Source organism: Stegostoma tigrinum, chromosome 25, assembly GCF_030684315.1.
Source record: "Stegostoma tigrinum isolate sSteTig4 chromosome 25, sSteTig4.hap1, whole genome shotgun sequence".
Lineage (NCBI taxonomy): Eukaryota > Metazoa > Chordata > Chondrichthyes > Orectolobiformes > Stegostomatidae > Stegostoma > Stegostoma tigrinum.
Window position 1 is genome coordinate 18,213 of NC_081378.1, and position 16,641 is coordinate 34,853.

Sequence of the window (16,641 nt, forward strand, 5' to 3'; positions counted from 1 at the left end):
TAGTAAGAACTGCTCATGCTGGAATCAGAGATAACACAGTGTGGAGCTGGACGAACACAGCAGGCCAAGCAGCATCAGAGGAGCAGGAAAGTTGATGTTTAGGGTCGGGGCCCTTCTTCAGAAATGTTGGTGTGGCTTCTGACTTTGACTGTAAATAGAGCAATGACTAAAAGTTTGGTGACAAAGGCCATTTAAAATAAAACATATTAAGCAGGTTCATTTTTCTAAAGCTAAAGAATTGAAAATTAGGGAAGTTATAACCTAATCTTGTATCAAATCTTGGTTAGGTCATATTTAGATACTGCCAGCAGGTTGTCAGATTTTAGAAAGGGACACAGACACTAGAGTGTAACAGAGTGGAGTTACAGGATAATCCCAGAAATGTCACAAAAGGATTGAATGGCAGGGTCTCTCAACACTTTTAAAAAAGACTGAAGGGGTGATCTGCTGGAATTATTTAAGTATTAAATAGTTGTGTTTGAGTGGATAGAATGGATAGAGAATGTTTCTTTTTGTGGTACAGAGAATATCTAAAAGCTATCAAAGAAGCTAGTTACAGAGAAATCCAACAGAGAAAAACCCTTTACGAGTGACAACACTGTGGTGCTTGCTACCACAAGGAGAAGCTGAATTGAACAGTAGTGGCATTTAAGGGAAGCTAGATAAACATGAGGGGGAAAGGGACAGAAGGCCATGATGGATGAGGGAAGATAGAAGCAGCACAGAATGGAGATTATACATTTGCATGGATCAGTCATGGTGAATGCAAGATAACAAAGTGTGGAGCTGGATGAACACTGCAGGCCAAGCAGCATCTCAGGAGCACAAAAGCTGACATTTCGGGCCTAGACCCTTCATCAGACCCTTCATGCTCTCTGATGAAGGGTCTAGGCCCGAAACGTCAGCTTTTGTGCTCCTGAGATGCTGCTTGGCCTGCTGTGTTCATCGAGCTCCACACTTTGTTATCTTGGATTCTCCAGCATCTGCAGTTCCCATTATCACAGTCATGGTGAATGGCCTTTTTTTGTGAAAGAATTGCTGTCTGTTTTTATTTATTCATGGGGTTGTTGGTCTGCAGTGCTCAGTAGACCAGACCAAGTGAAGACAGCAGATATGAATAAACTGGATAGGCTTTTTTTCAATCAACAGTGGTAACATGGACACCAGTAGGCTAGCTTTTTTTATTGAAATCAAATATTCACCACCTGCTAGAGTGGGACTTAAGCCCGTGTCCCCACAACATCACCTGGAGTTCTGGATTACTAGCCCAATGACATTACTGCCTGCCTTAAATAAATCTAACTTAAAATATTGAGCTGAGGTTAACCAATTACTCTCCTACCAGCCTTTGCTTGGGAGTGCAATTCCAAATGCTGGAGGCTGTCTAAATCCGATAGCATGTTGAAGTCCCTGGAGAAAAATGATAAGAAGATTGTCAGATGACTTTAAATAGCCCAATCGGCAAATTGTTTAGTTGCAGTGATAATGGGATTAATGGATAATGTACAAGAATGTTTGCCAGGCATCTCTCATTCTTGATGAACCAATGAACTGCCTGCAGTGAGTTTCAAACAGCTAACAGATGTGTCTTAAAGTGAAATCTTTATTATCTGAATGTGTTTCAGCAATTATTACAATGCATTCAATTTTATACAGATCAATTATAAAAGAAAATAGATTTGTATCAAAGAAGGTCCTTGCTTTCTCTTCTGTATGTAGCTAGAAAACTGCTTGCCAATGGAGAGCATAAACAGATAATAAACTTTGCTCAAAAATGACAGAAATTCAAAACTTTTTTTCTTGAATTCATTAGCGCTTAAGTTCACTCCAGGCAGGTTGTCTGTAATTGGTCAGGGTGTTGCCACAAAGATACTGACTGTGGTCTCTTCACTAAATGCATTTAACTTTATTTCAATTTTTGTTACTTGCTGTAAATATAAGAACATATCTTTTAAACATAAGCATAGTGCTCTTTTGTGCAGAAGTAGTGATGCTATCTCTAAGCCAGGAAGGGCGCAGATTCAACTCTCACTTGTTCCAGAGATGTGTCCTAGCATCTCTGAAGAGGTTGTCTTAGAAAATATTTTAATGCTTAAGTAGGTAATATTGTTTGAAATCTCCGTTGAATTTCTCAATTGTATGTTTCATGAAGATTTTGCATTGTAACATTTTTACCCTCCAAGTTTTAAGCCAGAGACACATAATAAATATTGAAATTACTTTGGGAAGGGTGTACAGTTTTAGGCAAAAAGAACAATTTTGATGTTAAACACTTTTTTACTTGAAAGAACATTGAGAGGAAAAGATCCTTTCCCAGTGTTAAGGTACACTGTGCTTAAGTACACACCAATTATCAGAGATAATAGCAGGCATTGTGAGCCAAGTTTCATAAAGGTTTCACCTTAATATAATGAAAAACAAAAGGTATGAAGTTTAAATGGTAAACAGAAAGGTGGGGAAAAACTCACAGTCTTACACATATTTCAGCTTCCCCAATCGGAACACCTATAATGCCTTGAACTTCCTCGTAAGTTTTACCAGTCAAAGGAATTCCATTCCATTCAAGAACTTGCATTCCTACCAAACAAGGCACAGACAGTGAGATTGTTAAAAAATGTGGAAGTGTAGTATTTCTTTTGTGTGAGATTCAACCAATTCTTGTAATCCTAGCTAAATCACTTCTTCTTGAATTGGCTCTCCACTTGTCTGTTACAACCCTTAGCAATGAACAATGAGACAAATTGCCCAGATAAAATGGGCTGCTATTCAGTCAGTTATCATTCATATCTTTCGCTGTTCTACAAGTAATTTCTGTGAAAACCATCCTTTTAGAAATATTACAACATTTTGAGTATGTCATAGGTATTCTATTCCAGAAAACCATGTAATGAAGAACAAAAGTGGAGCCGATCTTTACATACCTTTATAAGAATAATTTATAGGGTTACAAACATGCACTACTGCTATAATGTCAGTCTGCTTCCCAGTTGGTCCACCACCTGAACCAAATCAGGTATTCAGACACTAAATAATTAAGAGGTATTGACAGCATCCAAAATGTTGAACTAATATTGGGGTCAATAATATTTAAGACACTTCAAAAAATTCAAATTATTTCACAGCAAACAGTAGGAAAGTATTCTTTAAAACACACCAAGCATGCATTTCCTTTCCAGGTCAAATCAAAGCACATTTCAAATTTTTCAGCAAATGGTCAAAGATAAAAAGAAACAGTCAAGGTAACACAAAACAATTGATGCTCTGACTTACACTTACAGTAATGTTAGCGTGTCAATAGAAAGGGTCGATAATTATGGCCAAAAATATTGAGTGCTGTACAAAATAAATGGTAAAATAAATATTACAATAATCATGCATTTACAAAGACCACCATCTGTCCTAGACTGGAATCTTTCATGTTCTTTATTACCAAACCATGGTCATATACATACCACCAACACAACACATGGGACAGCTCTGAAAACAAATGATTTCATGTTGCACGCATTGAATAGCAAAGCTGCTGTTGAATGATTTGCAGACAAAGGGCTGCAAAGAGAGTTTGTCATTTTCTTCATCAATTGAAAACCTGTTTCTATATTTATTGTGTAGTCGCTAGAGACGCACAACTTTCTCAGACCATTTTCTCTGTGTCTAATTAATGTGTCAAGCTACAATTCAGTAACACCAGGGAAAGTTAGAAGAAACTATGCTCAAAATTATTTTGCTACCTTTACCTTCCAAATAGAAGGCTGGTTAGCTCAGTTGGCAGCAAGGTCAGTACTTGAGACAACAAGATGTAGATCTGGATGAACACAGCAGGCCAAGCAGCATCATAGGAGCAGGAAAGCTGACGTTTTGGGTCTAAGGGTCTAGGCCCGAAATGTCAGCTTTTCTGCTCCTATGATGCTGCTTGGCCTGCTGTGTTCATCCAGCTCTACACCATGTTGTCTCAGATTCTCCAGCATCTGCAGTTCCTACTATCTCTGAACCAAGCTCAGTACTTGGTACAGTTTTTTATAACTATATTGATTATAACTACATTGAGTTCAGTTCCTGTTCTGATGAATGGTGACTTGAGACCTGCCTCCTCAGCCCACCCCTGAGAGGGAAAAGCAATACTAAACGTCAAAAATTGCCAAGGGTAAAAGATGGTTCAGTATGCAACATCAGCAAGCAGTGAGCCAAGGAACTGTGTTTGTGTAGGGCACACAAACCACCTCTCCAACAACCTGGATGAAAATGGGTGTAATTAATCACAGTTAACCGTGAGAGAAATTCATTTGCCAAGTGCCCTGTTCTATCTGTGTATGATGCTTAGAACTTCTGTACACTGGATGTTGAAGTTCAGGCATGGTTACCATTACCTGCTGAATTAGAGTGGCCTATAACAATTTCTGAGGTTGTTGACTTGCTCGCCAATCTGGCTTGTTTTTGTTCAAATATTTTGTCACCATGCAAGCATTCTCACGATAACAGACCTGACAGTATAAATTCCAAGCAGAGTAGAAAAACATTGCTTCATTGGAGGCCTCACAGATGATGTCACCTAGATGGTGATGAAACGTCTGAACAAGAACAAACCAACTCAGCGAGCAAGTCAACAACTCACCCACAACCCGAGCTATAGATCTTTGCTAAAATAGAACAATTTCTGTTTAATCTCTCTCTGGTCATGGAGGTATATCTATCTTCAACACATTTGTCCGCTGTTTTACATCCTCTTGTGACACCTTTACATATGAAAGCAGATCCACTGGAATAGATTTTAAAGCTGCAGGATGTGGCAGTAAAAGATTCCTGAGATTTAACCACAGATAACGTACTTTCATGATTGAAGCAGAAACAATTATGTTGTGTTTAGACTTCCCTGCATTTGAACAGATCATTCAAAAGCAGCACAGTTTTATACTCAGTTTTAATCTGAAACTCCAACATCAATGTAAGATGTAATTTCATTTTTTAATATCTGTTCTATTAACAGCAGTTTCACATTCTGCATATCTTCTCACAAGACCAATTTGCAATTAATTGCACTTGAACAATGAAACTTTTTAAGATCACATCTTGAACGCCATTTTTAGTCTGCATATAATGCTGGGCCAATAAAATTAGTCTATCTGAAAGTTTTCTGCTGAAAACATTCAAGAATAAGCTCTTCAATGATGCCAAGATAACCATATCAATGGTGTTACGTGCATGAAGAGATGATCACCAATGTATTTATTATTTCTGCAGTAATCCCTTTCAACACTATCGAGTTAAGGTCAGCAGGTCTCCGGAATTGGTCAATTTTTAATCTTGTTATTTTCTCCAATACACTTTGTTTTACTGGTACTAATTTCTTTCAATTTCACATTCTCATTAGAATCTTTGAATCTTAATTCTTTCAGGGAGACATCGTCGGGTTTCCACTGTGAGCCAATGTTTGCTCACCCTATGCTGATGCATAGCTTCACCTGAATAGATTCTACATTCTGTTCTTCCTGCAGGAGAACCTCATTTATTAACACACAAATCTCATCCCTTATGACGAGCAATCCCTCATCTATTTTTTCTTTCTGCCTATCCTTAAATATCAAATTCTTTAAGAGTCAGTTTCCAGCCTTTGTGGCCTAATAGCCACATCTCCAAAATGTCAATTAAATTATACTCTATTACTTCTACTAGATCATGAGTTCATCATCTTATTGTGAATGCTGTATGCATTTAGACCGAGTGCTTTTTATTTGGCCATTTCAAGAGTACGCTGTAATTTGACTCTGGTTTGATGTTAGGACTTGTTTTTGCTGCCTTCCTGTTTCATTTACAACTTTTACATATCGTAAAGCCTGCTTTATTTTTAGTCTTTCTGAATTCTCTCTCAGGTTCCCATCCCCCTGACCAGCCAGCTTAAGCCTAAGAACTAATCAATTTCCCTGTGAGGATATTTGTCATGGACCTCCAGAAGACATTCAACAAGGTGCCGCACAAAAGGCTGCTGCAGAAGATAAAGGTGCACAGTGTTACGGGTAATGCATTAGCAAGGACAGGAAATTGGTCAACTAACAGAAAGCAAACAGCGGGGATAAATGGGTGTTTCTGGTTGGCATTCAGTAGTTAGTAGTGTGCCTCAGGTATCAATGTTGAGACCTCAACTGTTTACAATTTATATAGATGATTTAGAATTTGGGAACCGAGTGTAGAATGTCAAAGTTCACAGATGCCACTAAGTTGAGAGGTAGATCAAAGTGTGCAGAGGGCACTGAAAGTCTGCAGAGGCATATTGATAAGTTAAGTGAGTGGACAAGAGTCTGGGAGCTGGAGTACAATGTTGGTCAATGTGAGGTCATCCATTAATAAGAGCAAGAAGGACTATTATTGAAATGGTAAGACTTTGCAGCATGCCTGCTGTGCAGAGGGACTTGGGAGTCCATGCTCATGAATCACAAAAAGTTGGTTTACAGGTGCTGCAGGTAACTAAGAAGACACATGGAATCTTGTCCTTCATTGCTAGACAGATGGAGTTTAAAAACAGGGAGGTTATGCTACAGCAGTACCGGGGGCTGGTGTTGAAACACCTGGAGTACCGTGTATAATCTTGGTCTCCTTACATGAGGAAGGGTGCACTGGCACTGGAGGGGGTGCAGAGGAGATTCACTCGGTTGATTTTGGAGTTGACAGGGTTGGCTTATGAGGAGAGATTGAGTAGACTGGGACTATACACATTTGAATTTCGAAGAATGATGGGGGATCTTATAGAAACATGTAAAATTATGAAGGGAATAGACAAGAAAGAGCATGAAGCTCGAACTAGGGGACATAGACTCAAAATGAGTTAGCAGGGGCAGATTTAGAACTGAATTGAGGAGGAACCTCTTCACCCAAAGGGTCGTGAATCTGTGGAATTCCGTGCCCAGTGAAGCACTTGAATGAATACCTTGTTGAATATGTTTAAGGTAAAGATAGGAAGATAGATTTTTGAACAATAAAGGAATTAAGGGTTATGGTGAGAGATCATAGATCATAGAATCCTCACAGTGTGGAAACAGGCCCTTGAGCCCAACAAGTCCACACCGACCATCAGAGCACCCACTGAGATCTATTCCCCTGTAACCCACTAATCTACACACCCCTGAACACTATGGACAATTTAGCATAGCCAATCCACCTAGCCGGCACATCTTTGGACTGCGGGAGGAAACCAGAGCACCCAGAGGAAACCCACGCAGATATGGGGAGAATGTGCAAACTCCATGCAACAGTTGTCTGAGGGTGGAATTGCACCCAGGTCCTTGGCGCTGTGAGGCAGCAGTGCTAACCACTGTGTCACTGTTGGATAAGTAGGGAAGTTGGATAAGTGGAGCTGAGTCTACAAAGAGGTAAGTCATGATCTTATTGTATGGTGGAGCAGGCATGATGGGCCAGATGGCCTACTCCTGCTCCCATTTCTTATGGCCTGACAGGCAGGATCATGACTTCACTGCTTGAGCGTATATTGGAGTTGGGTTCAATGAAGGCTTTCAAACAGGAACTGAATGGCTTTTTGGAAAGGATGAATATGCAGGCTTATGAGAAAGAGAATGTCATGAAGTGAGCTGCCCATTTAGAGAGCTAGTACAGACATGATGGCCTGAATGGTCTCCTTCCTCCATATAACCATAATGTGATTATGCTGTTGGGCCTTTGACTAAGCAGTTAGAGGTCAGGGGACCCTTTCTATCTTGGGTGCAATTCCATAAGTGAGAAGCTAGAACTCAACTACCCTCCTATTTTGTTCCATTTCCCACTATGTCACCCAATGTCAAAGCCAACTCTTACTGAGACTAAATTATTTAACTGGTCTTTATGCTTAGCTTTAGAACCATTCATATCTGAGGACCAGACAAGCAGGTAAAGAAATTCTCTGCACTTTACTGGGCATTAATAGGAAGGAAAATATTTTAGATGCCAATTTACACAAATCAGAGAGGGTTCGTGTACATATACAGGTAAGATTTTCCTGCAGAACTCAGGACATAACACTGGAACACAATGTGGGTCCCTATCCTTCGTGTGTGCACAAGAACAACTCCCAACAACAATTCTACCCTGCTGTTGTTTTATCCACAAAACCTTGCATTTTCTTACATTCCAGATAACAATCCTTTGGCCCTTCCACCAATGGGAACTGTTTTTCATTAGACAAGCAACAGCATTGTGGAAATATCACTGGGCCAGAATTCCCGTGATAGTTCGTAGGGCTAAAGGGATCAAAGGGTATCATAAAAAGCAGGAACAGGGAATGGAGTTGGATGATCAAATTGAATGGAGGAGCAGGCTCAACTCTCTTTTTTAGAATAGAACACAATAAACTATCCCTTACAGTCATGTGAACTCCAGTACAGGAGTATGGTGAAAAGCTTTTACAATGGCTGCTTTCTAAAGGCTCCATCTTAGACACAAGTCCGTAGGTCCAAATCTTGGATACAAAAGAGGAATAAAAGCAAAAGTAGTAGCCTTACTTACAGCATCTGAAAAATAAGTTTACACTGCTCCGGGACCGGTTACCCCTCTCACCGCTCCAGGGCTTGCTTCCCTGAACGCTGCTCCAGGGCTTGCTTCCCTGAACGCTGCTCCAGGGCTTGCTTCCCTGAACGCTGCTCCACGTCTGCTAAAAAGAGAGAAAAAAGGAAAGAAAGAAAGAAAAAGGTGGAGCAGAGGGGGTCCAGCTGGAGTAAATAAGGTGTAGAGCTAGCTGAACACAGCAGGCCAAGCAGCATCAGAGGAGCAGGAAAGCTGACGCTTTGGGCCTAGAGATAATGGGAACTGCAGATGCTGGAGAATCCAAGATAATAAAGTGTGAAGCTGGATGAACACAGCAGGCGAAGCAGCATCTCAGGAGCACAAAAACTGACGTTTCGGGCCTAGACCCTTCATCAGAGAGGGGGATGGGGTGAGGGTACTGGAATAAATAGGGCGAGAGGGGGAGGCGGACGGAAGATGGAGAGAAAAGAAGATAGGTGGAGTGGAGAGTATAGGTGGGGAGGTCGGGAGAGGATAGGTCAGTCCAGGGAAGACGGACAGGTCAAGGAGGTGGGATGAGGTTAGTAGGTAGGAAATGGAGGCGCGGCTTGAGGTGGGAGAAAGGGATGGGTGAGAGGAAGAACATGTTAGGGAGGCAGAGACAGGTTGGACTGGTTTTGGGATGCAGTGGGGGGAGGGGATGAGCTGGGCTGGTTGTGTGAATCAGTGGGGGGAGGGGACGAACTGGGCTGGTTTAGGGATGCGGTGGGGGAAGGGGAGATTTTGCAGCTGGTGAAGTCCACATTGATACCATTGGGCTGCAGGGTTCCCAAGCGGAATATGAGTTGCTGTTCCTGCAACCTTCGGGTGGCATCATTGTGGCACTGCAGGAGGCCCCTTTTCTGAAGAAGGGTACAGGCCCGAAGCGTCAGCTTTCCTCCTCCTCGGATGCTGCTTGGCCTGCTGTGTTCAGCCAGCTCTACACCTTGTTATGTCAGATTCTCCAGCATCTGCAGTTCCTACTATCTCTCTCCAGCTTGAATGTTTGGTTGCCTCAGAAGGCAGGTTGACAACTGCCATGGAAATCCAGGTCCAGGATCTTCAGGGTCTGCTAGAGAGGCTAACATGCCTGCATTCCATCACCACAGCCACTGGTCCTCAGGACGACAGGCATGGCTACAGAGAGATGGGGAAAACTGGTACCTTCTGCAGATGTCTCTTCCTAACAAAGAGACAGACCAGTGCCAGGAGACATCCAGCTGGAGCAGGAACCACACATGGGCCCCTCAGAAATCTCCTCTCAAGACACTGCTTGAAGTTTACGCCCAGGAGGATCCACTTCCCTCTGACAAGAATGACCCTCAGCATGCCTGGGCCATCCAGACACAAGGGCCCCTGAAGGTGTCTGACCTGTGGGCCACTGCCAAGTGGGTGCTTCCACCACAGCTGTGGAACTAGTGAATGCACCAAGACCTATTGGATGGGCTAGGAGGGGCAAAACCTACCTGGGGCACAGGTGACAATGTTTTATAATTGATTTTGCATTATTGTATGAATGCCTGTGTTTGAACCACACATCTGGTTGTTCGTCTCACTAAGTAAGGCCAAAAGGCATTATCACAGTATAAAACATCATCTCATAGCCACAGATGATGTTCCATTGATGGCAATCCGTGCTGAAAGCTGCTGTATCATATGGAGTCATAAGGAATAAGACAATACAAAGCATTGCCAGCTGCTGACACTGTTGGCCTTCCTTGGATAACATCCTTATTGTCTTGTGGGATCTATGTCTAAATGTTGTTAGGAAGGGGAGGTCGAAGCCCTCTGATAAGTAAATTCAAAACACATGCCCCCGATCTGTCACAGCAGCCGTCAAGTTCCCCTTCTGATAATTAAACCCGAAACACCCAGAGAAGCTCACCTCACCTCGCATAATCTGTTAAAATGGAGAGGTAAGAAAAATCCTTGACATTCACTGACATTCAAGTAACAATTTATTTATTTAGCTCTAACAGTGAACAAATGAACAGAACTACTAACAAGTCAAATAATTACCCCTTAACTAATAACTATTCCCTAACGGAACAAAATTCTACTGGTATGCTGTTCCAATAAATACAAATCACACTATATAAAACTCGAGTAATAAGAAAACTAAACTAAAACCTAGGCTCTCAAACTCTATACAGGGCGTGTCTTCAGGAATGTTCTGCCTTCTCTGCTGTCTCTCCCGTCATTAATGCCTTTCTTCTGTTGATCCTTCTGTCAGGGATGTTTTGTCTGTGAATTATTCTGTGAGGACTCTTAGCTAGAAGTGTTATGGTACCTTTATGTATTGATTGTGCTATCTCAGCAAGCCAGATATTTACTCTTTTGATGGCAGTTTACTCTCACACTGATTTTCAAAAATCCTCTTCTTATATACCCCCGATGACCTGTCAATTTTCTTATAACAGGATTGGTCTGAGGTTGTCAAAACCATAAGATTTGAAACCAATTGGCTTTGAGTTGCTAAGTGTTTAGTTCAAATTACTTGGCCGACCTTTAAGTTAGTTGCCAAAACAGCAAAACAAGCTTACGGTTTCCAATCTCACAGCCAATTGATACATGTTTCAATTTCAGAATTGTCTGTACCTTACAGACAGATTTTCATTTCAATCTCCAAAGTTTATAAAAGAACATCACCTCTTAAAGAGACAAAACTCCATAAATTTACAAAAAAATTCTAACTTCTTGCCTTCCAACTCACAAATACTCTACACAACTTCATAACAATGGTGTCACAGTCAATGACTGGACAAAGAGGTGTAGCACAAGAGGGTGGCAATGCATCAGGATGCACACCCTAACCTGCAGCCAGCAAGCCCCAGTCCTGAAGACTAGCCGAGTCTCAATTCCATCGCAACAAACCACCGCTCCACTCTCATTTCCAAGAAATTGCATTTGCTGTTGACTGCAAGTTCTGCTTCCTATTGGCAATACAGTATATCTCACACACTACTGTCATGTTCTGTCCAGACTGGACCCATGGATCAAGGCATCATCCACATGACTTTCAACTCCTTTCAGTCATAAAGTCATCGAGCCACAGAGTTGTACAGCACTGACCAGATATCCTAAATTAATCTAGTCCCATTTGCCAGCATGTGCCCGTATCCCTCTAAACTCTTCCTACTCATATACCCATCAAGATGCCTTTAAAATGCTGTAATTGTACCAGCCTCCTCCACTTCCTCTGGTAGTTCATTCTACACATGCACCACACACTGTGAGAAAAGTTGTCCCCGAGTCACTTTTAAATATTTTCCCTGTCAACTTAAACTTACGCCTTCTAGTTTTGGACTCCATTACCCTGGGGAAAGACCTTAGCAGTTCATGCTCAAGATTTTATAAACCTCTAAGGTCTCTCCTCAGCTGCCAAGACTCCAGAAAGAAAAGCCCCAGCCTACTCAGCTTCTCCCTATACCTCCAACACTCCAATCCCAGCAACATCCTGAACCCTTTCAAGTTGAACAACATCCTTTCTGTAACAGGGAGACCAGGAACGTATGCAGTATTCTAAAAATTGCCTCACCAATGTCCTGTACAGCTGCAACATGATGTCCCAACTCATATATGCTATGCACTGATCAATACAGGCAATCATATCAAATGCCTTCTTCAGTATCCTGTCTACCTGTAATTCCCTTTTCAAAGAATTATGCACCAACACCCCTAGGTCATTTTGTTCAGCAACACTCCCCAGGACCTTACCATTAACTGTATAAGTCTTTCCAGGGTACTTTCCACTATCCTCCAACAGCTTTCCTCTGCTGATATGATTGCTTTAAAAAAAAATCATTCACAGAACTATGGGCTTTGATGGCTAAGCTAGTATTTTTGCCCATCCCCAGAGGGCAGTTAAGAGTCACAACATTGCTGTGGGTCTAGTGTCACATGTAGGCAGACCAAGTAAGGGAGGCAGATTTCCCTTCCCTAAAAGACACTGGTGAACTAGATGGGAATTTCCAACAATTGGTAATGGATTCATGGCTATCATTTGACTTTCAATTCGAGATTTTTATTGAATTCATATTGTACCACCTGCCATGGCAAGATTCAAACTCAGGTCTCCAGAATATTTCTGCTGTCTCTGCAATAACAATCAGTAATAACACCACTGGTAACCCACCAGCATCATCTCAGATTACCTTAAGTCTATTCTGTCAAAGCAAAACCTCCCAAACAACCTCATGAGTGTCATAAGTGACTTGCACTTCATTGAGAGGTAATTTCAAAAAAACCTATCAATCTTCATGAAGATTGAACTCTTTCCCAATTTCTATAAACACTCATCCATAGGGGCACAAGCATCAAGAGCTTTAATTACTTCCTCATACATGACATTTTCCTGACTAGTCACTCCTCTCATATCGCAGTGTACTGACTTGCTCACCTCTCACTTGTAGCATGAGCCAAAATAATACAGTTTCTGACAAATTTTCAGGCCAAATTAACAAAGCTTCTATGTTGTTGAGGCATGAAACCTGCTCAAAGTTTTCTCATAAATGCAGGAACTTTTCAAAACAATTCTTTGAATTGTTGCCACCATGTAATATTTGTGGTATTATATAAATGATCTCAAATACTTATTGGGGGTTCAGAGTCAGTGAAACACCAACTTTATTGGAACATATCCTACTACATCTTAATGCAGAGTTGTACAAAAGAGAGACATTACATCGCTTCTTATAATGAGGCACACTATATTTGATTGGTACCTTACGACTAAAGTTACAATTAGCCCCTTACAACACACAAGTCAAACAATGAAATAATTTAATGGAAGAGAAAGATCTTTACAGAAGCCAACACACAAGCAAGAAATTGGATTAGTTTTGGCTCAATTTTCACTCTGAAATAGATTTGAATATTTTAAAATTGTGCCCATTTACTATCACAAACTGGCAATAGTTCACAAAGAATAAAAACCTAGTCAGTGAAATGAACTCTTCTGAATAAATCCTGAACAAATGCAATAGTTGACAACCTGATTCTTGAATCATGCAGTTGAATAATTGAATCTGGATTTGTATTACTACCTACGCAGGGAGTTATATTTTGTACAAATCCATTTTATGACCGGATAAAAACCAAACTGTTGATGCATGAAGGGCATGAACTGTTCATCAAATACAAACAGATAATCTCTATGTACAACATTTACAACTGAAATAAGTGTTAAGCTCAAAACATGCACAGCAGTTAAACAGCTTTTTCATTGTTTTGTCTGATTGACTTTGCACTGACACATGGTTCAGTTTCATAAAGTGACCAACTATAGACTGAGACATTGGTTGATTTCTTGACTGGATTTCTGTAATTAATTCTAATGATGCATTTGACATATTTTGTGACCAAAGGGCTCACAAAGCTGTGGCGTTGTCGCTCGAGCAGTTACAGTTGATGTCTGAAAATTAGTTTGCTTTTAAATTAAGGGTTATTTAAATTTTGAGTCTTAAAACTAATTACAATTTAATAGATACGGCAAACAAAAAAGAAACACTGATGACAGGTCATCAACTGTCATTGCAAACATTTTTCCCTTCACATCTACTGCCAGATCTGCGAAATACGGTGCAGCATTTTCTGTTTTCATTTAATATTAGAAAAACACCCCAATTTACCATAACCGGCTAATACTGACATTATATCTCAATCCTAAACCTGACCATTGGAAGGGTAGTGAAGTAACTATTGCTCTACCTGGGAGAAATTGTACCCTTAAAATTGCTTGGGAGAACAGTCAAGAGCAAGAACCTTAGCTGATGTTCATTCCCTCTTTGTATCAGAGGCATTGAGGCCCTCCAAAAGGAGATTGGCTAATTCAGCAAAAAGACCTTTAACCCCATTGACCTACAATATGTCAGGTGATACATTCAAACAGTTGGTTAACTGGGTACTTTATAGACAATTTTCTACCTTAAAAGTTGAGTGAACGCTTGCTCTATTTTGCATCTTCAACAACAGTACACTGCTGACAGAATTCCTGATGTGGGCGTACCAGTGTTGGACTGCTGTGGAAAAAAATATCAGAAGTCACACAACACCAGGTTATAGTCCAACATGTTTGTTTGAAAGTACCTGCTCCTTCACCTGACAAAGGAGCAGCACTCCAAAAGCTTGTGATTTCAAATAAACCCATTGGACTATTACCTAGTATTGTATGATTTCTGACTTTACAAAATTCCTAACTGACAGAAACATAGTTGCCAGAAAAAATCACAAGCATAACATTTGATCACTCAGTGATGTTACCTCCATGAGAAGACTTGCACTTCGAGTGGGCTCTTATCAATGATAAGGCTAATAATAATTCTTTAGAAAGGACTTTCTCCTATGATACTCTTTTTATTACTTTCTGTCCTAATAAAGAACTGGGTTATCAAAGTGTGATATGAAACTGAAAACCAAGTAGCTTCTGGTTCCTGATCCACCACGTCAATGACAGCACTCTTTATGACTATTTTTAAATGTAAAAAATCTGCTTGAAAGGAAGAGATCTTCGAGCCTAATTAATGACATTGAGTGCCTCTGAGAGATAGGAACAATCTGCTAGCATCAGCAGCAATGACAGATGGCAGCCACAATGGCGCCTGCCACTGTCATTGACAAAAGGTAGTTCCTTGGAGGGTCAGTAGCATTGACCCAAAGGATTGCTTTTGGAAGTTTCAAACCTGACTTCCCCAACTCATTAATTAACAACTGATTGAGCTTATTAGAGGCAAACAGGTGCCCCATTCCCTCACTTTGCCTGCACTTTGAAAATTGCAGATTGTCCTGGAGACATTGATATCGGAAGAAACCCTCTGGGATCTGTAATATTTAAACTGCATTCACAACTGACCCTGTCAGCATTCAAAACTCTGCCTGAACTGTTACAGAATAAACAAAAAAACAGTTGTATCTTTCAGAAAGCAAACTTACCATAGGAGCCAATTACAGCATAGAAAGTAGTAAATGGACAACAGGCCAGTTGAGGCAATAATGGAGATTACATTGACTTTGTGATGATACATTACAGCACATCACAGCAACAAAAATAACACTACAGATGACACCAAACCAGAATCCAGAAAAATTATGTCAGATTGAAAATATCTTTTAAGTCATTGAATCAGTGAAGAAGTCTGTCATATTTTGATTAAATGAGCTATATATTCCTCAATATAATTGGGAAGAGTCCATTTACCTTCCGTGAGTTCTCCTGATTGCTCTGCATGTCCTCCAGGAAAGATCTTGGCGATGTAAGCACCAATTTCGCCATTTCGTCCTGGAATCTCTTTCCCACCAATAATCCTGATTCCCAAACCATTTCCTAGAAGAAGAATAAGAAACAGATATCAGCTATAAGAAGCAACAAATATTTTTGAGACCAATATTTTGAAGAATCGATTATTTAAATTTCTTGTTAAATGTATCTGTTTAAATGTAACAGAGAGCTTGGATTGTAATTTGCTGCATCACATAGTGTGAAGTGATATCCTACCTCCAAAAGTATTCTCTTGGAAAGTTCTTACAATTGGAACAGCGCTGAGCAGTGGTGTGTTAGAGAAGGACACAAACTGTGAGACCAAATCACCAAAACCTTCGGTGCACACAAAGGTTTTACTCTAAGTGATCAGAGATAATGGGAACTGCAGATGCTGGAGAATCCAAGGTAACAAAGTGTGAAGCTGGATGAACACAGCAGGCCAAGCAGCATCTCAGGAGCACAAAAGCTGACGTTTCGGGCCTAGCCCCTTCATCAGAGAGGGGGATGGGGTGAGGGTTCTGAAATAAATAGGGAGAGAGGGGGAGGTGGACCGAAGATGGATAGAGGTGAAGATAGGTGGAGAGGAGAGTATGGATGGGGAGGTGGGGAGGGGATAGGTCAGTCCGGGGAGGACGGACAGGTCAAGGAGGCGGGATGAGGTTAGTAGGTCGGAAACGGAGGTGCGGCTTGAGGTGGGAGGAGAGAAGGTGACAGGAAGAACAGGTTAGGGAGGCAGGGACGAGCTAGCTGGTTTTGGGATGCAGTGGGGGAGGGGGAGATTTTGAAGCTTGTGAAGTCCACATTGACACCATTGGGCTGCAGGGTTCCCAAGCGGAATATGAGTTGCTGTTCCTGCAACC

The 16,641-nt window shown here is 41.0% G+C and overlaps 1 protein-coding gene across 1 annotated transcript in view; it reads right to left on the reverse strand.

The window, feature by feature from the left end:
- pcloa (piccolo presynaptic cytomatrix protein a) overlaps positions 1–16,641 on the reverse strand; it is a gene marked incomplete at its 3' end in the record, with an annotated part of 351,224 nt that overhangs the window by 13,642 nt on the left and 320,941 nt on the right. Inside the window, exons 10-12 of the mRNA XM_059654808.1 lie at positions 15,719–15,844; positions 2,469–2,577; positions 1,343–1,410 (exon numbers count right to left, since the gene is read on the reverse strand). Of these exons, the coding sequence (XP_059510791.1) occupies positions 1,343–1,410; positions 2,469–2,577; positions 15,719–15,844 (303 nt within the window). The remainder of the gene's footprint in view (positions 1–1,342; positions 1,411–2,468; positions 2,578–15,718; positions 15,845–16,641) is intronic.